The sequence below is a fragment of the Pongo pygmaeus genome, chromosome 14, assembly GCF_028885625.2.
Source record: "Pongo pygmaeus isolate AG05252 chromosome 14, NHGRI_mPonPyg2-v2.0_pri, whole genome shotgun sequence".
In the NCBI taxonomy this organism is placed as follows: Eukaryota; Metazoa; Chordata; class Mammalia; order Primates; family Hominidae; genus Pongo; species Pongo pygmaeus.
In genome coordinates this window covers 110253794-110275515 of record NC_072387.2, presented here as the reverse complement: position 1 = coordinate 110275515, position 21722 = coordinate 110253794, and the positions used below count along the sequence as shown (strand labels likewise).

The window sequence follows — 21722 nt, the reverse complement described above, 5'->3', positions numbered from 1 at the left end:
CTCTTCTCGCCTAGGCTGGAGTGCAGTGGCGCATTCTTGGCTCACTACAACCTCCATCTCCTGGGTTCAAGCAATTCTCCTGCCTCAGCCTCCCGAGTAGCTGGGATTACAGGCTCCCACCACCACGCCCCCGCTAATTTTTGTACTTAGTACAGATGAGGTTTCGCCTCGCTCAAGTCTATAATTCCAGCACTTTGGGAGGTCAAGGCTGGTGGACTGGATCACTTGAGCCCAGGAGTTCGAGACTAGCCTGGACAACATGGTGAAACCCCATCTTTACAAAAAATACAGAAATTAGCCAGGCGTGGTGGTATGTGCCTGTAATCCTGGCTACCAGGGACACTGAGGCAGGAGGATCACTGTAGCCCAGGAATTCAAGGCTGCAGTGAGTTATGACTGTGCCACCGCACTTCAGCCTGGGCGACAAAAGCAAGACTTCATCTCTCCAAAAAAAAAAAAAAAGAAAAAAAAAGAAAAGAAAAAAAAAAGTTTACCAAAAACCAAAAAAGCAATCGAAGAAATCGCACCACAGGTAGCACCACAAGCAAAAGGCGGCAGGGAGTGCACTGGAAGAGACAATGTAAAGATAAGAGTCGTCTGAGTTACACATAAGCATCCCTTTGTTAAAACTGTACAGGTAAGGCTGGGTGCAGTGGCTCATGCCTATAATCCCAGCACTTTGGGAGGCCCAGGTGGGTGGATCACCTGAGTTCAGGAGTTCAAGACCAGCCTAGCCAACATGGTGAAACCCCATCTCTACTAAGAATACAAAAAAAAATTAGCCAGGTGTGGTAGTGTATGCCTGTAGTCCCAACTACTCGGGAGGCTGAGGCAGGAGAATCACTTGAACCCAGGAGATGAAGGCTGCAGTGAGCCGAGATCGCACCACTGCACTCCAGCCTGAGGGACAGAGCAAGACTCTGTCTCAAAAAGCAAAAACAAAAACTGTACAGGTAAGAAGTGTATATGTGTGTGTGTACATTTTATCTTAAAAAATTAACAAATGGGGAAAGTGTGGAGTGGGTAGAGGTAAAAATGAAACAAGGAAGGCAGATTTTTTACGGTTGTTAAAGCTAGATAATGTGTGTATGGGTGTTCAATATACTGCTGTTTATCTTGCACAAGTAATTCAAACCATATTCCCAGGTTTATGACTCTAATTATGCAAAGTATAAATGCTACATGTATATATATAAAAATACATATATATGCACACACATATATACATATATATATATATACTTTGAAGGGACTCTACCAAAACATTAAAAGTAATTATTGAATAATTATGGGATTACAGGTAATTTTTATTCTCCATCTTTTTAAGCCCTTTTCAGATTCTTCCACACAGTAAGGCAGCACTCTCTGAAAATAACTTGCATACATTTCTTAAAAATCAAACCAGTCATATTTAGCTACACTCAGAACTTTTGAAATAATCAAGGTCCAAATAACATCTGAAGGTAAAGGAATTAGGATATGAATACTGCATTTATCAAAAGAATAGTAAAAAATATGAAATTCAGGTTTTAAAACAAAAGCAACATTCTCCCCTACACACATATCCCTCCAGACAAATGCTGTCCAACAGAACTTGATGGAAATACACCTGCCATGGTGGAAAGGCTCTTTGAGTTGCCCAATGCAGGAGCTGCTAACCACGTGTGGCTATGGAACAGTTGAAATGTAGCCACGTTTCAGGTAACTTTGAAAAGGGTTCTTCTATTCACTTTAATCTTAATTGCCATACATGGCTAGTGCCTCCCATACTAGACAGCACAACTATGGGGGGCGGAAACAACCAAACAACAAGCACTGAGGTGTACGGACATCAGGGGAGCAAAGACCATTCAAATAAGACAACAAAATCCTGCTCGCAGGAAGTTTATATTGGGGAAGAAGTTTAATTTGTGAAAGAAGATATTCAACAGATGCACAAGCAGATTCATGGTTGTACTGGCCATTTTCCTCCTCCGTCCAGTCATTCAGTCATTTACTGATATTCTATATCCTCTCATCTCTCCCTGGTAGCTACCAAATCATAACTTTTAAAAGGATGCACTGTAAGCTTCCCATTCTTTCTAGGTAAAGAGAACAAGTGAAGAGTACCAACTACACTGAGATTTTCTGAATAAAACCGCATTAGCCACTAAGATACAGCCTAAATCCAATTTAGTTTCTCCTCTACCTAATTCTTCAGAAGTAATTTCAGTTTCTGATTTGTGCTTTTCAAAGCTAGTTCATCACCTTCCATCTTTTTTTTTCTTTTTTTTAATCTTTGTTCTTCCTTTTGTGAAAAAGTAAAAAGGAAAAGAAACTGAAGTAACAATTTATCAACAGCATGATTCCTTTAAAGGGATTGCTCCAGCAAGGAAACACACATTCATAATAAACAATCCTCTCTCTAGAAGCACCAATGGCATTGAGGTTTTGTTTCTACTTATCCTGATATAAAGCATGTTCCCCTTTTACCTGGGTCACTAGGAAGCTAAAAGGCACACTTGTGCCTCACAAATGACTAACTCAACCTGGTGTTAATTCCTTCTTGTGTGTTCACTAGTTTCTGATATGTATTTCTTAACTGCCCAGATTCATTCCTACATTTTAATATACTTCTCCAAACGTTTTTCAAGATAAATAAATAAAACGGAAATCATAAACACAAACTACTTGAATGGATTTCCCATCGGATTTCAGAATATCTTCTTATGTCCAAATTAAAAGGGCCAAGATTCTTTCATCCTTTCTGAACTTAAGAAACTTGTTTAAACAAAATGCAAGCAATATCATATTTATACAGTGTGACTTTATTATACTTCTCCAAAGACCCGTAAGATCTCTAGAACTGCAATCAGCCACATCTTTTATTAGTTATTTCCTATGTAGACTGGATTATCAATATTGTTCTGCTCATTTATTCTGTTTTAAATGATCTACCATACCTTGAATTTTCTTGAAAATGTTGTGCTCTTAACTGGAATGCCACAAACAACGATGATGCTATTGCCAATAACTGGTTCTTCTCACTCTTGGTTAGCATGTGTCCTGAGGGAAATCAATCAATCAATCAATCAATCATTTATGTTAACATCTGTGCTTCTCTCCTATAGAATTACTAGTCATTCAAACAAGTATTTTATAGGGCAGATTGTACTAGGCAGACATTGAGGAAACAAGACCATTCAAATAAGACAACAAAATCCTGCTCACGGGAAGTTTATATTGGGAAAGAAGTTTAATTTGGGAAAGAAGATATTCAACAGATGCACAGAACAAAACAATTAAAAAGAAAAAACCATCCACACAGAGATCTCCAGGAAAAGCATAAGCTCCTCACATCTGCTTCTCTCTGTCCTTTCCCAGCCCAGCTTCCCTGCTGAGGGAAGTGAGGATAACGTGCAAGAAGCCCCCGTCCCTGGAGAAAAGGAGAGCGGCTGGTCAAGGACACAGATGAGGCCATGCTTTCTAGTGCAAAGATCCAAAGAATATCACACCGTGATTCTTCTGCCTCTCTGCATGAATCCCAATCAACCAACCAATCTCTCTCCTCCTCTCGCTCACACTATCTTCCTACCATTACACAGCTGGACCTGGGATAGTCGGCTGGCCGCGAAGGCCTGGGGTGAGTGAGTGATTGAAGAATTTGCATAATTCTTCAAGAAGGTTGTGAGTCAAGGTAGGATTCAAATACTCCAGGGTCTATAGGTTAACACATCCCTTGACAGCTCTGTAACTTCACCACAAATCTAAAACTATTTATTTACCAGAGTACTACATACAGATAGTAGAGTATTAAATGGGACAGTATGAGCAACTTGAATGCTGGCTCATCAGCCATAAAGTGCTACTTTTACAGTTGACCCTCCGTGGATTCAAACAACTGCAGGTTGAAAATATTTGAGAAAAAAAAATGTATTGTTGTCTGTACTGAACAGGTACAGGCTTTTTTTTCTTGTCATTTTCTCCAAAGCAATGCAGTATAACAATGATTTATATAGCATTTACATTGTACTAAGCATTATAAGTAATCTAGAGAGGATTTAAAGTACAGGGAGGATATGTCTAGGTTATCTGTAAATACAACACCGGGGACTTGAGCTTCTGTGGATTTTTGTATCTGAAAGGGCCCTAGAACCAATCACCCACAGATACCAAGAAACAAATGTCAAATTCAAAAAAAGAAAAAAAACTAGTTGCCTAAACTTACTTGGAAGAAATGAAGTAACTTAAACATTATGTCTAAAAAATCACTCAAAATACAAATAAGACTAAAAATATTCAAAATTAAGATACAAATACTTTCAATATCTACAGCACAATTTTCCACAAGGAAGTAATCTATCTTCTCCCTGAAGGGCAGGGAGAGCACAAGTAATCCACCCTCTTTGAGACAAACCTAGACATTACATAAAACATAATACAAGTACAGGATCTACCAACTGGTTCTGGGAATTCCATACTAGATCCTCACGATGGCCTAATAAACCATACTCTTATGGGCATTGGAAAGTTCCTCATTTTCCCCTGACACCTAAGCAGTGATGAAAACATCCCATATGATTACATAATTAATTACTCTATATAAGAAGTATTACAAAAATTTGGTCTCAGTCTTGTCATAACATACAGTTGAGAAGAACAGTTCTCATAGCATGACCTGCCAACAACTGGGAGTCCCCAGGAGTCCTTGCAAGGTCAAATGATTTTCATAATACTACTAAAATGTATTTGCTTTTTTAACTTTCATTTTCTCAAGAGTATACTGCAGAGGTTCCCAGATCCAAAGGACACATATTGTGTGATGACATCATTGCTCTCATGTCAACACATAATGGATTTATTACCATTACTTTCAGAATGAATGAATAAATATTTTCAAGTTCCTTTTAATTTATAATGTGGCAAATATCAACAGATATAATCACAAAAGCTCTCTGGAGTGTAAAAAGAACCAGTGCTTCTCAAACTTCACCAAACATCAGAATCACCTGGATTAACGATGCTGTGTGTGCTTCACCAGCCGACTGACTAGTAGAAAGTATGAGGGAAAGGGGTAATAATCTGCATTTCTAACAAGCTCCAGGGTGATGCTGATGCTGCCAGTCAGCAGATCTCACTTTGAATACAACTGTTCTGGACTGATATTTATCAAACTGTGTAAAGAAACTGTTTAGTAGTTCATGAAGCCAGTTTAATGTGTCATGTCCAGGAAGACAAATTATCAGAGCACTTTCAACACAGTATTTTACATGAAAATGTTGTGTGTGTTTATATGTGTGCATACTATGTCAGGATGTAAAATGCATTTCTCATGGTGGTTCACAATCAAAGTCCTTTACAAGTCAGTTCTTTAGACACCTATGCACAGTATATACCATCAGCAAGGGAAGAGGCAGTGCATTAGGGGAACTCATTCACTGCAAGATGCTCAATCAGTATTTCATCTGGTCTAACCAACTATTAGTGCACGGACTCAGGCAATATTGAGAGAGGTCTCCCAAATAAAATGGACCATCATTCATCACATCTCCCAGGCAAACTGATATGATGCATATCAACTTCAAGCATTTTACTGATATTCCACTTCAAAAGGGGGGCACTCAGTTCCAACAGGCTCTGTATAAGAAGTCTGATCATAACTGACCTATTCTTGTAACGATTCTAGCATAATGCTACTCCTGATCATGGGCCAGAGTGGCCTTGACTTCTGCAAGTTCCCCTGCGGCCTGATACTAAGTAAGGCATGTCTTCCCTGGCTCTGACCTTGAGCTCCCTTTGAATGGTCTCCACTGTTTGCCCTCTGGGGGCGGTAGACCAGCTTGGTGTTGAGTCAGACACACTGACACTGCATTCTGGGCTAGTAAGCTAAGGTGAATGTACCTCATTCCCTTTTCTGAGCAGCTTCTAATGTGTAAACCCTGCCTGGCTGCCATGAGGGGAGCTGTTTTTTTGTTTTTTTGTTTTTTGAGTTTTGTTCTTGCTGCCCAGGCTGGAGGGCAGTGGCGCGATCTCGGCTCACCACAACCTTTACCTCCTGGGTTCAAGTGATTCTCCTGCCTCAGCCTCCCAAATAGCTGGGATTACATGCACATGCCACCACGCCCAGCTAATTTTGTATTTTTAGTAGAGACGGGGTTTCTCCACATTAGTCAAGCTAGTCTCAAACTCCTGACTTCAGGTGATCCGCCCCACTCGGCCTCCCAAAGTGCTGGGATTACAGGCATGAGCCACCACGCCCGGCCATAGTGTTGTATTAAATAATGCAGATAGAGGTCTTGATTCTAAGCCAGGCCCATTGTCTCTTTGTGGGCTATGGCTTTGTTGACCACTTGCAGCTTTGTCTGTAGGGTCATCTGGCTGGACTATTTTGTTGGGGAATCTTTAGGTAATCTCACCAGGGGGTTAGATTTTTCAAGGATCTTCTACTTTCATGTCTGTGAGTACCTGTCTGCCTGCCAGTACCCTGGGAACCAACTGAGGGACAAAGCTGGGGCAGGGAGTGTCACCACGTTTAGTATGTCCATGTTCCCTCGATCCTTTGTCCAACTGTGCCTGGTGTCCCCTGGTTTTTATCCTCTGCAGAGAAGAATCTGAAAGCTTTCACCAGGATGAGGGAAAGAGAGTCGCCTTACTCTGAAGAGTGAGGGAAGTGATATGGAAAAAATTTTACAGAGATTTTAGGCCAATAGTGCTATCTTTAGGAATTTCCCAGGGTACCTGGAGCTAATAATTATTGAGACTTCTGAAGGGTTCTGCAGTGGTAATGAGCTACTTCTCAGTTTCTCACATTGTCAGCTTAGGATTCAACTTTCTTAGGTTACTAAGTCAGTTAAGAATCATCTTTCAGCTGTTCATTTTACCAAATGCTATTTCCTTTCTTCTTCCTAGTGGGCTTGTGTCTTTAAAAAACTCGTTAGTGGATTTGGGGGTAGGGGAAAGAAAATGTGTATATTTTAAGCTATCATCCTACCTCAAAGCTGGTTAAAGTACTTTCTTTAGCAATTTCCTCAAAAGGAGTATATATGGTAAAATAGTTCTGAATCCTTATTTAACTGAAAACAAATTTGTTTATATTGATGATGATATCTTAGCTGGGTATAGTACTCTTGAGTCAAATTCTTTCCTATGTAGCAGACACTATTCTAAGATTTCTAACTTCCAGTTTATAGAGCATGAACATAATCTCACTGTACATTCCTTGCATCTTCTTTCTTTTCTTCTAGAAGCTTTAAAAAAGTATTTGTTTTTTATATGCCTAGTGGAGGTACTTTTTAAATTAATCCTGTCTGAATCTCAGTGAGTGTTTCCAAGAATACCTAAGGCTTTCTTAAGAACAGTGAGAAAAAAATCTCTATAATCTTTTTAAAAATTATCCTTCATTTCCATTTTTCTTTTCATGAAACTCCTAGTATGCATTTATGTCTAAAATCTTTTGGATCTTCCCTCCATATCTCTTATGATTTCATTCTCTTTACCTTTTTGCTACGTATTTTGAGATACTTCCATTTATTCCTTTGAGTCACTAATTTGGATCTTAGTAGTGACCATCCTACCTTCCACATTGACTGCTGAATTGTTTTATTTAGAAAAATCACAGTTTTTTAGTTCATTAAGTCTTTCTTCTCTAATTCAGTATTTTTAAGTGTTCTTCCTATTTTTCAGTAAGCACAGTCATCTGCCTCCTACAACAGCAGCTCTAAAACTGAGCACCACCTGTCCTTAGTAAGTCTTCTAGGTCTTCCTCCCTAGATGAGTAATTCTTTTCCTTTTTACATCAGGGACTCTGCTCAATATGCAGGCCAAAGAGTTAGGCAGTGGTTTGCTGGTAAATGCTTAACAAACAACTGGGGTGTGGGGGAAGGAGAAAAGCCACAGGGTACAACGAATTTCCTTATAGTAAAAACTTTCTTCATGGCTGATTTCAAACTACCAACTTCAAAGAGGATGGCTTATGAAGATGTGCACACATGGCTCTCACAAGCGCAGCCCAGCTCCCATGGAGAGAGTCCCCGGAGAGGTATTCCAATAGTCTAAATGCTACCTCATCCTTAAAGCCATTCTTTATTCCCTCAAATGGAACTGGGTTTCCGGTGTTTCTTTGTTGTTGTTGTTGTTGTTTTGTTTTTTTCTCTTCTATCAAGATACTTTGCTTACACCTTTAACAGGCACTTACTTTATCCTGTCCTGTAGTATAGTGGGTACTTTACATTATTATTTCTCTCATGATGTCAGCTCACTAAGAGCAGGTAAAATATACACATCTTTGATTTTCTTCTAGAGCCTATACCAATTATTTGTTGAATGACTTTAATGATTGAATTCAGTCCAAATATCATAGTAGTATTTTTAAAACTATAGATATACTTGACTAAATTCAGTGGAAAAAAGAGAAGTATAATTAATTATATACTTTTTGTGTTGAGTGAAATTTTTACCAGAAGATCTGTAACTTCTTAAAAGAAAGAGATAATTCTGACAATTTCTTTCAATGGGGCTTGGGGTTGAAGTATAGGAAGGTATCAGAGAAATAAGCCCAAAATGTTCATTATAGGCCAAATGAAATTATAGTTCTTAAAATATCTTCTTACTCATGTTCCATTTATTTTTCAGAATCAAGGGAAACCGCTTTTCAACATCCACATCTAAAGAGATGACAAGAATAATTTCTCGTGTAACCTATTATTTAATTTTAGAAGCAGTCATTTCAAAGTTTAACTCTAAGAATCTCTAGTAAAACTGGCTTAGTCTACATACAAATAAATGTGGGATAATAAACATATACAATAGAAAATTTTAATGCAGTCATAAAAATAGGTGCTTGCCTGTGAATAGTGCCTAGGATAGCTGGACAGATGGGAAGCAGATGGGGAACCCCAAAGGGGCAAAATGACCTGGCCCCAAACATATGGAGAGGATCCTGGATTAACTGTAGTTACCACTTCCTGCGGTCTCTTGGGCACATATATCAAACAGTCAAAGACGATACAGTTTAAAATATCTAAGACCTGATTTGGGGGGAAAATGGAGAATGAGAAATACATCAATCTGAAGAAGAATGAGAGACAGTAACCATTCAAAGAAGAACGAACTGACATGAAAATAACAAGAAAATAAAACAAGAGGGAGACATTAAGAATGGCAAATATAGGAGTGTGTTTCTAAAGTATTTAGAGGCAATATAACAACATGTAGCGTACCCTGATTGAAAACATTTGTGATTTATGAATTTGAACCCCAGCATAACTCAAAGACTACTCAAATAGGAGTTGAATAAGCCTATGTTCAATTCCTGGCATTATTATCTTACTGGTCATTTAGCTTTACTGATATCTCTGAGCTCTAGTTTCCTCACATGTAAAATGAAGGCTGCAATTAAATAATTGCTAAAAGCAATGTATGCCAATTTTAAAAATTGGTCTAAGCATAAAAAAAAAATTGTGGTGTCCAAGCTGTTAATTCCTTACCAAAAAATAAATGTAATATATTATATGCATCACAGAAAACTGCAATATTTAGGTTTAAGTACATTTCTGAGTTTGAAGGGGATCCCTTCTCTAGAGAATTTGGGATATTCTCTATTGTTGCAAAACGTCCAGCACATACTAATCAACTCTGATTAGAAAATTTAAATACCCCATTTTCTTCTTCTCTGGGATACTTTACCATACATACATATAGACAGACTTATATATAAATGTGTGTATGTGTGTGTATATATATATATAAAAATATCCATACATGTATATAATGTTTGTTTTAAAGGTTCTCTGTAGTTTTTCCGTTTTCTCCTTCTGCCCACTGTTTCTTATCTTATCACCATCACTGAATTGCCAGGGAGACATAAAAACATGGAAGTCCTAAGTCCACTTCAAAACGTACTACAACTTTTAATTAAAATTTTAGGAAGGACAAGAAACCAAATGTTAGGATCAAAATAGAATGAACTTGTTATCTGGATACATGTATAAATGATTAAAAATATCCAAAGTAGCGGCCAGGTACAGTAGCTCACACCTGTAATCCCAGCGCTTTGGGAGGCCGAGGTGGGCGGATCACGAGGTCAAGAGTTCGAGTTCAAGCCTGGCCAACATGGTGAAACCCCATCTCTACTAAAAATATAAAAATTAGCCAGGTGTAGTGGCACATGCCTGTAATCCCAACTACTTGGAAGGCTGCCGCAGGAGAATCTCTTGAAACCGGAAGGCGGAGTTGCAGTAAGCCAAGATCGTGCCACTACACTCCAGCCTGGGCGAAAGAGCAAAACACCGTCTCAAAAAAAAAAAAAAAAAAAAAAAATCCAAAGTAATCCTTTCTCATCAGTACTATGGGTAAGATTTTTTTTTTCATTAATTCAACAAATACTTAGTATCTACTATGTTTTGTGCTAGGGATAAAATGAAAAGCAATGATGTAAGGGGTTCTTAGCCTCATTAAACCAACAAACATTAAAAGAACAGTCACAAAAGTATAAAACTACTATCCTGGTTGTATTTTATTTTGTATTTTTAAAAATTCAAAAGTTTAGGAAAAACAACCTAATAAATCATTAGTTTTGGTTTTAAGATCCCAAATTAGAGCCATTCTTCATTTGCCTTAATACTAATGATAAAACTCTATAACACTAAAGTTTTAAAACAATATTCAAATCAGTTATCTCTGTTGAGTCTGTTGAGTCTTATGAAAACTCTGTATTGTAAATTCTGAATTGAAAACTGCTTTATAAATGCACCCAACAACTCAATGACATCAACTTGACTTGAATCTATATATAGCTCCTAATATGAATGTGAGTCATTTTACATTAAAACACTTTAATGAATATAAAGAACACTTGAAATATGGGACAGACTATCTAACCTTCATACCTCACTAGCTCATTAAAAATGTAGGTAGAGGCTTTCACCTGAATAACATTTCTATTAAGTCTCATCTAAATCTTATCTCTCAATATCTTATGTTAACTATGTTTTGAATGTTCACTAAAGGGTTTTCTCTATCTCCCTCTTGATGAGTAATTTTTCTACTACCTGGAAATGCTCGCTGATAACTTTGCAGTGTTAAATTTCACATTCCACTCATTACTTTATTGAAAACTTCATTTTTCAGAATAAAATCATCATCTTCCTAGATTTTCATTAATAGGACTAGAATCTGGTTTTCTGAAATTTTCAGTGCTATTTTCATTAACATGTCTCTTAAAAATCACTTTAGAAGAGTTCCTTATATACTCACCTCAGTAGAAAATACAAATCTGATTTGATTTTCAGAAACCAGAAAGTCAGGTAGGCTAATGATCTATCTACATGTTTTGCTCCAAAACACTGGACTCAGAACAATTCACATGGTTGAACTCTGCACTCCACAGACTGCAGATTATCACACTCATGAGTCACCCATAAATACTCAAAATCATGAATGTAAACAGTCTTGCATGTTCTAAAAATGCTAATTAAGTATAATATAAGCCAAAAGGCCTTAATTTCAAAATAGAATGAAATTATGTATTACAATAAAGTATAAAAACAACAACTTTAAAACACTAAAATATTTTAATACATACAAACCTTTGAAGCCATCAGGATACACATCAGAGAGAAATTTAGTGCTGATGTCTCCTTTTACAAAGTGTGAGTTGATTATCACCTCTCGAAGTAATGCAATATTATGTGTAACACCTAAAAGTAAAATGACATCAAATTGAAGAACAATGAATCAGTGAAAAATTGAATTCTGATAATCTGGAGAAATTTATCATCATTGTTTTATGACCTAGCAGAAACCATTCAAGATTACTTATTTCCTTGAATTCTATTAACAACAATAAATATCTGAACTTGTGGTATCAATAAAACACTAAATATAAACTTAAGAAGCTTGGTATTGCCAAGTGAAGTCAACTGGCCGTATTAGGGTGGTGCAAAAGTAATTGTGGTTTTGGGCCGTGAAGTTTAAATCATTAAAACTAGGCTCAAACATATCTTTATTCATCAAAATAGGAACCATTACATCAGCTCCTTTTTCTCAATGAGAAATAAGTTTGTTTATTCCTGTAGCATAAAAATCCATGCTTTGGGATTTGACGAACTCTTGGAGAGCATTTTTTGCATCCTGCTGGTTGTGGAAGCGTTTTCCCTGCAAAAGGTTGAGATGCTTGAAGTGGTGGTTGGTTGGTGAGAGGTCAGGTGAATATGCTGGATGAGAAAAAACTTCATAGCCCAACTCATTCAAATTTTAAGCATTGGTTGTGTGACATGCAGTTGGGTGTTGTCATGGAGAAAAATTGGACCCTTCTCGTCGACCAACGCCAGCTACAAGCATTGCAGTTTTTGGTGTAACCCATCCATTTGCTGAGCATACTTCTCAGATGTAATGGTTTCACCAGGATTCAGAAAGCTGGAGTGGATCAGACAAGCAACAGACCACTAAACAGTGACCATGACCTTTTTTTGGTGCAAGTTTGGCTTTGGGAAGTGCTTTGGAGCTTCTTCTTGGTCCAGCCATTGAGCTGATCATCGCTGGTTGTCATATAAAATCCACTTTTCATCACACATCACAATCCAAGAAATGGTTCATTGTCTTGTAGAACAGGAAAAGACAACACTTCAAAATGACAATATTTTTTATTTTCAGTCAGCTCATGAGGCACCCACTCATGGAGCTTTTTCATCTTTCCAATTTGTTTCAAATGCCAAACGACCGTAGAATGGTTGACACTGAGTTCTTCAGCAACTTCTCATGTAGCTTTAAAAGGATGAGCTTCGATGACTGCTCTCAATTGGTTGTTATCAACTTCCAAAGGCCGGCCACTAAGCTCCTCATCTTCAAGGTTCTCATCTCCTTTGCAAAACTTCTTGAACCATCACTGCACTGTACATTCATCAGCAGTTCCTAGGCCAAATGCGTTGCTGATGTTGCAAGTTGTCTCTGCTGCTTTACGTCCCATTTTAAACTCAAATAAGAAAATTGCTCAGATTTGCTTTTTGTCTAACATCATTTCCATACTCTAAATATAAAATAAACAGCAAGTAGTAAGTCATTAGCAAAAAAAAAAGCAAGAAATGTACATTAAAATGATGTATAAGATAACCACATTTATTTAAGAACATATTCCAATATCAAACAGCAAATTTCAGCAATGCAAAAACCGCAGTTATGTTTACACCAACCTAATAAATGTTGTTTCAATAAATGGTACTAGAACAACCAGCTAACCATTTGGACCAAAAAAAAAAAAAAAAGTCCAGGCACGGTGGCTCACACGTGTAATTCCAGCACTTTGGGAGGCCGAGGCAGGCAGATCATGAGGTAAGGAGTTCGAGACCAGCCTGGCCAACACTGTGAAACCCCATCTCTACTAAAAATACAAAAACTAGCTGGGCGTGGTGGTGGCAGGCGCCTGTAATCCCTGCTACTTGGGAGGCTGAGGCAAGAAAATTGCTTGAACCTGGGAGGTGGAGGTTGCAGTGAGCCGAGATCGCACCACTGCACTCCCGCCTCAGCGACGGAGCTAGACACCATCTCAAAAAAAAAAAAAAAAATTAACCTCAACCCTAACACCTAACAACATAGACAAAAAATTAACTCCAAATGAATCACAAACCTATTTTCATAACTATAGTAGAAAATATGGAGGAAAAAATCTGTTACCTTAAGGTAGGCAACAGATTCTTAGTACACAGAAACCATGCACTATAAAAATATTGACAAATTGTACTTCATCAAAATTTAAGTCTGCTCCTCAAAAGAGGCAACTAAGAAAATAAAATAGCAAACTACAGCCTGAGAGAAAATATTCACATTAAATATATTATTATTATTATTATTATTATATTTTTTGAGACAGGGTCTCACTCTGTCGCCCAGGTCAGAGTGCAGTGGTGCAATCTCGGCTCACTGAAGCTTCAACCTCCCAGGCTCAGGGATCCTCCTGTCTCAGCCTCCCAAATAGCTGGGACCACAGGTGCATGCCACCATGCCCGGCTAATTTTTTTTTTTTCTTTGAGACGGAGTCTCGCTCTGTTGCCAGGCTAGAGTGCAATGGCACAATCTCGGCTCACTGCAACCTCTGCCTCCTAGGTTCAAGCGATTATCCTGCCTCAGCCTCCTAAGTAGCTGGGATTACAGGAACATGCCACCACACCCAGTTAATTTTTGTATTTTTACTAGACGCGGGGTTTCACCATGTTGGCCAGGTTGGTCTCGATCTCCTGACCTCGTGATCCACCCGCCTCAGCCTCCCGAAGTGCTAGGATTACAGGCGTGAGCCACTGCACCTGGCTGCCCAGCTAATTTTTATATTTTTTGTAGAGACACATTTTTGCTATGTTGCCCAGGCTGGTCTTGAACTCCTGGGCTCAAGTGATCCGCCCACCTTGGCCTCTCAAAGTACTAGGATTATAGGCATAAGCCACCGTGTCTGGCCCACAATACATATATTGAACAAGGGAGTTGCATCTACAAATATATAAGGAACACTTACAACACAATTATAAGACAAAAAACAAACCAAGTAAAAAAAACACAGTCAAAATGTCCACTAAGCATAAGAAAAATTGTTCAACATCATTATTGTTAAAGAAATACGATGAGATGCCACCAATGTACCAATTTACATGGCCAAAGTGAAAAGACAGATAATAGTGCTAGTCAGGATATGGAACAAGGAGAATTGTCACACTGTGGTGGCAATATAAAATGATACACACACTTTGGAACAGTTTGGCAGTTTCTGGAAAAGTTAAACATATACTCACTGATTCAGACAACTCACTCCTACGTATTAAGTTAAGTTAAATAAAAACATATGTCTATACAAGGAATTATATACAAAGGTTAATAGCAGCTTTATTGACTATAATCAAAACCTGGAAACAATTTAAATCTCCATCAACAGGCAAATGAATGAAAAAAACTGGGCTTGTCCATACAATGGAATTCTATTCCACATACACACAAAAAGAGTCAATAACACATGAAATAACAAGGATGAATCTAAAAATAATTATGCTGAGTTAAAAAGGCAAGACCAAAAATAATGCATAATAATGTATAGTTCCATTAATATAAAATTTTAGGACACGCAAACGAGCCTACAGTGACAGAAAGCAGATCATGCGGTTACACTGGGAAAGGGGTAGAGGGAGGGTAAATGGCAAAGACCATAAGGAAATTTCTGGAGGTGAAAGAAGTGTTCAACACCATGGCTGTGGTAATGGTTTCACAGGTGTATATGTATGTCAAAACTCATAAAATTGAATACTTTAAATATCAGAAATTTATTATGTCAAGTATACCTCAATAAGTCATTTTTTAAAGACGCATGTAATCTAGTAGAAAAAAATTGAGCCTAGTACACAATGACAATTTCAAAGTACAGGTGATGACTGAATAACAGGAGAGTTAGGGGTGCCTCCTGCACAGACAAAAATCCATATATAACTTTTGATGCTCCAAAAAAGTAAATACTAATAACATACTGTTGACTGAAACCCTTGCTGAAAACATAGTCAATTACACGTTTTATATATTATATATATTAAATACTGCAGTCTTGCAATAAAGCTAAAGAAAATGTTGTGAAGCAAATCATAAGAGAAAATACATTTACTATTCATCAAGTGGAAGTGGATCATCATAACAGTCTTCCTCCTCCTCTTCAGGTTGAGTAGACTGAGGAAAAGGAGGAAGAGGAGGGGCTGGTCTTGTTGTCTCAGGGGTTGCAGAGGCAGGAGAGGTGGAGGAGGTGGAAGCGGAGGCAGGAGAGGTGGCACACTCTGTATAACTATGAATATGCTTTGTAATTTTTTGTCTGCCTTTTTTGCTTTTTCATTTCTCTAAAAATGTTTCTATATGAGTTCAATCCTTCTTCCACTGTTTTAGTTTTACTGCCAGTATCACAGAAGGGTCCATGTCATAAAATAAGTCAATAGCAGTCTTGAATAATCAGAATCCTTCTGCCACATTGTCTGATGTGATCCTGTTTTCTGGCACTGCTTCTTCTATGTCTTCTCCCTCATCCTCTGGCACCAATTCAGAAGCATTTATCTGCATCAAGTCATCCTCTGTTAATTCCTCGTGTGTGGTGTCTATCCACTCTTGGATTCCTCTAAGATCCATACCTTAAAACCCTTCAACCCCCACTCCACCTTTTATGTCAAATCCACAATCTCTTTCATGATTTCCTTGGTTGCCTCTTTCATAAATCCTGTGAAGTCATGCACAACATCCAGACAAAGTTTTCTCCAGCAAAAATTTTGGGCTTGATGGCTGTCACAGCTTTTTATATGACAACAATGCATCTTCAGTGGTGTAATCTTTCCAGACTTTTTCTCTTCCACAGTGTCAACGATTGTTTCCATACAGCTCTGTGTATAATGAGCCTGAAAGGTCCTTACAATACTCTGAGCTAGAGACTGAATTAGACTTGTTGGGTTTGGGGAGAAGCAGGCCACTTCGACACCTTCGATGTTAAACACATATGTTCTGGGTGGCTGGGGCTCTGTCCATATCAAAAGAACTTGAGAAGACAGCCCCTTACTGGCAAAGTACTTCCAGACTTTAGGGACAAAGCATCAATGGAATCAATCCACAAAAAGGGTTCTCATTGTCCAAGCTTTCTTGTTGTACAACCAAGAGACTGGCAGCCGGTGCTTATCATTTTTCTTCAAGGTTAGGAGATGAGTAGCTTCACAGATAAGTGCAGATCATAAACCTGACTGCATTTGCACAGAACAACAGAGTTAGCCTATTCCTCCCTGTCTTAACTCCTCATGCTTGCTTCTTCTCCTTACTAAGAAATGTTCCTTGTGGCTTTTGTTTTTCCCCTCAGAATAAGGCACTTGTGTCTGCATTAAAAACCTGATCAGCAGATAACCTTTCTCTTCAATGATTTTCTTAATGGTGTCTTAATGCTGCCTCTTGGTTGGCAGAAACAGCTTCCCCTTCATATTTTGTCTTCACATTTTAAAGTCAAATCTCTTTCTAAAATTATCAAACCACCCTTGGTTGGCAATACATTCTCCAGCTTTATATCCTTCCACCTTCCTTTTGCTTTAAGTTGCCATATAACAACTTCACTTTTCCCATAAACAGTCATATTCGAGTCTATGGGAATGCCTTTCTTATAGCAATCCTGTACCCACATAAAAGCTGCATCTTCAATAGGAAATGAAAGGCGTTTCACAAAAAGTGCAAGATTTTCACACCTGCTGGTGTAGCTGCAGCAACTGCTTCATGAATTTCATTTTATTTTCTTTTACAATGGTCCTTACATGGGATTCATTTATCTTGAAATGACAGGAAACTACATCTGCAGACCTCAATCTACCATACATTATCAAGTAATTTAACTTTTTCTCGTAATGTCATGACTTTTCTCTGCTTCTTGGGAGGACCTCCAGCATTACTAGTAGCACTTTGTATGGATTCTGTCTTGTTATTCAAAGTTTATGGTTTGCACTAAACATGATGAAAAATATGCCAGAACCATAAATGATGACTTTTTACTGCCATATGCAATTTATTGGAGAGAGAACTGATCACACAGCGGTGATCAGCATCACATGGTGTTTTAAGCAGATACTTGCAACACTTGAGCTCACTCCAATACCAACAGAAGGTGGCTATGAAACTATACAGTAGTACAGTATGTACTACAGTGAATCTTAATGTGGTTATGATTTCATGCTGCGTCTTTACTGTTTGTGTACATTTCTCTCTGCTTTGAATGGCATCAGGTATGGTCTCTGTTTGTGTAAGTTTTGATAAATGTTAACTTTTATAATATATTTGTGTATATTTTAGAATAGCAAATGATGAAACAGACTAGTATCTCTATATATTTTATGTATTCATGACATACCTTTTTCTTTCTTTGGTACTTCGAGGCTATAGAGTTTGCCTGAAAGCTTTTTCAAATTGTCACAAATCTTCAAATAATTTTAGGATATATTTATTGAAAAAAAATCCAAGATAAATGGACCTGCACAGTTCAAACCAGTGTTGTGCACAGTTCAAACCAGTGTTGTTCAAAGTTCAACTGTAATATCAAAATAGGTAACTGCCACAAGAGGATACTAATAGTGTTGGGAGAGTTCTAGGATGCAGGAAGGTTTTGTGAAGAATGAAGTATCTAATCTTGGTCATCCAGATTACAAAGATGTTACACAGGAATGAAAGGAAATGGGAAGAAGCATGTCACATCCAGGGAAGGCAGAAATTACATCAAGCTTCCACAAGAAGAGCAGGTGACTACAGCATGACAGCTGAAGTCAAAGTAAACAGAGGTTTGTTCATTCCTTCCTATTACTTTAGTCCACTTTTGTATGGTTCTAATCTGTACCATTATGCTGCATAAGAAACCTACAAAGTATGATTCTGATTTTACTATTCAAGTCTCACAGAATCCCCACTTTTGCAAAATAACCATAAAGTAAGCAAAGAATCAGATAGTCAAGTTCAAATACCAGGTCTGCCTCTTACCTTAGGTAAGTTAGTTAACCTCTCAAAGCTTTAGTTTCCTCATTTATAAACTAACAATAATAGAACCTATTATGCATGATTGTTATCAGGTATAAATGATATAATGCTTAATGCAATGCTGGGCTCTCAAAAAAGAACATTACTATCCTGTTATATGGGAATAAACAAAGAGCATGAGACAAAATGTAATTAATAAAACATCAGACAGAAGTTTTCCTGCATCCTAAGCTTCAGCACTGACCTACCTAACTTCCAGTTTTGTTTTCTGTTAAGAATGGAGCTCCTGGCCAGGCACAGTGGCTCACACCTATAATCCCAGCACTTTGGGAGGCTGAGGCAGGAGGATCACAAGGTCAGCAATTTGAGACCAGCCTGGCCAACACGGTGAAACCCTGTCTCTACTAAAAATACAATAATTAGCCAGGCGTGGTGGCAAGCACCTGTAATCCCAGCTACTCGTGAGGCTGAGGCCTCCCGCTTGAACCCGGGAGGCGAAGGTTGTAGTGAGCCGAGACCGCACCATTGTACGCCAGCCTGGGTGACAGAGTGAGACTCTGTCTCAAAAAAAAAAAAAAAGAGAATGGAGCTCCTGAAATCTAAGTTTACACCTATATCTATTTGGAAAGTGTAACTTTCCTATAAGACAATGGTTGGCAAACTATGGCCTGAAGGCCAAATCTACCCTCCTACCTATTTTGTAAATAAAGTTTTATTAGAACACAGCCAGCCTGGTTTGTTTACATGTGACTGTTTTCATGTTGTAACAGCAGAGTCAAGCAGTTGTAACAGAAACCTTGTGTCCCACAAAGTCTAAAACATTTACTATCTAGCCCTTTAATCTGAGCAAACCTATCTATATCCATCAACATGTATTCTACACTATTACTCATGCAGCCATTAGATATCATGGGAAGGAAAATGAGAGCACACAATATGGTACCTGCTCTTGGGAAACTGCGCAACTAGTTATACAATAAGTAAACTACAAAGAAAAATGGGACTTTAAAAATGAGAAAATTGTGCTGGGTGCAGTGGCTCACACCTTTAATTTCAGCACTTTGGGAAGTCAAGGTGGGAGATGACTTGAGGCCAGGAGTTCAAGACCAGCCTGGGCAATGTAGCAAGACCCTGTATCTACAAAAAATAAAAACAGAAAATTAGCTGGGAATGGTGGCATGTGCCTATAGTCCCAGGTACTTGGGAGGCTGAGGCAGGAAGATCACTTGAGCCCAGGAGTTCGAGGTTGTAGTGAGCTATGACTGCATCACTGTACCCAAATCTTGGTGACAGAGAGAGACCCTATCTCTAAAAGAAAAAAAAAATTTAAAAAAAAAAAACAGAAAAAGAAGAAAATTGCAATCCAGAGAGACTGAATAGTTTACCTAATGATTAGTACATTATATATCACAATAGTTACATATATAATTATATATAAACAATTTTTAAGATGCAGTTTATTATGACAGACTGATAGTTTCTCCTAAAACCTGCTTTTCATTTTTCCACAGTAATAGAATTTTGGCTGAGCAAAAGACACCCAGACACAGACTCCACTTTCCCATCTAGCTTGTAGCTAGGCATGACAAACTAATTCCTAGACAAAAGAAGGTAAGCTAAAGTGATGTACGCAACTTCCGACTCTCTCATTGCTTGCTTGGGCTTCCTTTCTTCTTGTCTTACTATGGGTTTCCTGATATGGCAGAAACTCAGCTTTGGCAATTCAAATGGAGTGCCGCATCAGGATGGGTGTGTGTATCTTTGAATGACCTCATGAGGCTGACTTGCACTCCTAGCAGCATGGACCAGACAGTTACATGAGAGGTAAATAAACGTCTCTCTTATTTATCCCACTGAATTTAGAAATCTTTGTTACAGCAGGTTACCCTGTACCCTAGTGCATGTGTCTAAGCGAGCAGGGCACACCTTTTCAATATGACTTTCCATCTGTAAGCTAGCCAATGTTAACAGCTTAACATATATACCCTCCCAGGCATTTTCCTATGCATCTCTTTTATACTAGACCATATCCACAACCATATGGAAAATCCTGAGCATTTCTGTTCCTGACTCAACAGATGCTATGTATCTAAATTTTATAAAGGCCAATTCTCAATTTATCAAAACTGCCTCAAAACATTTAGAAAACGTTCACAAATTCAAATTAATGCTATTCCTTTAGCTACACAAAAATTCCATGGAAAAAGTTCTATATATCAGAATCGATCATATTGTTCACTATATACATATATATATCTTATAGATCGCTTTATGTACACACACACACACACACACACACACGCAGATCTTCTATAGCACATGCCCATGAGATATACAGAGCTATTTCATGCTTGTTCTGTGGGTAATGATTTACTTGGCCCATATACAATAACTATGTTTCGGAGGGCTTTAGTAAGTTTTTTTAAATGAGAAACATAGTAGAAGGCATATGAAATTTCTAATGACATCAATATACCTAAGAAATCATTGAAAAAATGTGGTGTTGCTTTTGTTTAGATGAAAATGAACAGCAATTGAAGGCAATATGCTAGGATGCTTAGAAAGATCAATTAGATAGGCAAAAATGTAAAAAGCTCCTTGAAAGAGATCAGGCTAAATAAAACATGGGAAATTAATCCCTTGATCATGTTTCACAAAGAGACAAACTAGAGTGCTTTTGAAAAAGAAAAGAGGTATCACTTGCCAGAAACGTTCACCTGCATAGGAAATGACAGCTTTGGTGTTCCAGGAAGAGGAAAGTATTTGAGACTTACACAGATTTTCCTGGCTGGGAAGGAAAACAGAAAGATGAGAAGGACCCAAAGATAAGTAGCTAAGGCTATGGTAACATTAGGGAGGAATTTAGCTCACACCTGTAATCCCAGCCCTTTGGGAGGCTGAGGCAGGAGGACTGCTTGAGGCCAGGAGTTTGTGACCAGCCTGGAAAACATAGACCCTATCTCTACAAAAAATTTAAAAATTAGCTGGGTAGGGTGGCATATCTGTAGTCCCAGCTACTCAGGAGCCAGAGGCAGGGGGATCACTTGAATCCAGGAATTCGAGGCTGCAGTAAGCTATTATCGTGCCACTGCACTCCAGCCTAGGCAACACACAGAGGCCCTAAAATATTCCTGATGAACATCGATGCAAAAGTCCTCAATAAAATACTGGCAAACCAAATCCAGCAGCACATCAAAAAGCTTATCCACCATGATCAAGTGGGCTTCATCCCTGGGATGCAAGGC

General features: G+C 38.2%; 1 protein-coding gene across 2 annotated transcripts in view; it reads right to left on the bottom strand.

Annotated features, from left to right (window-relative positions):
• Positions 1-21722, bottom strand: part of PCCA (propionyl-CoA carboxylase subunit alpha) — a 454909-nt gene that overhangs the window by 193852 nt on the left and 239335 nt on the right. For both annotated transcript variants that reach the window (XM_054445844.2, XM_054445846.2), the window contains exons 17-18: positions 11565-11675; positions 2943-3045 (exon numbers count right to left, since the gene is read on the bottom strand). In XM_054445844.2, coding sequence (XP_054301819.1) covers positions 2943-3045; positions 11565-11675 — 214 coding nt within the window. The remainder of the gene's footprint in view (positions 1-2942; positions 3046-11564; positions 11676-21722) is intronic.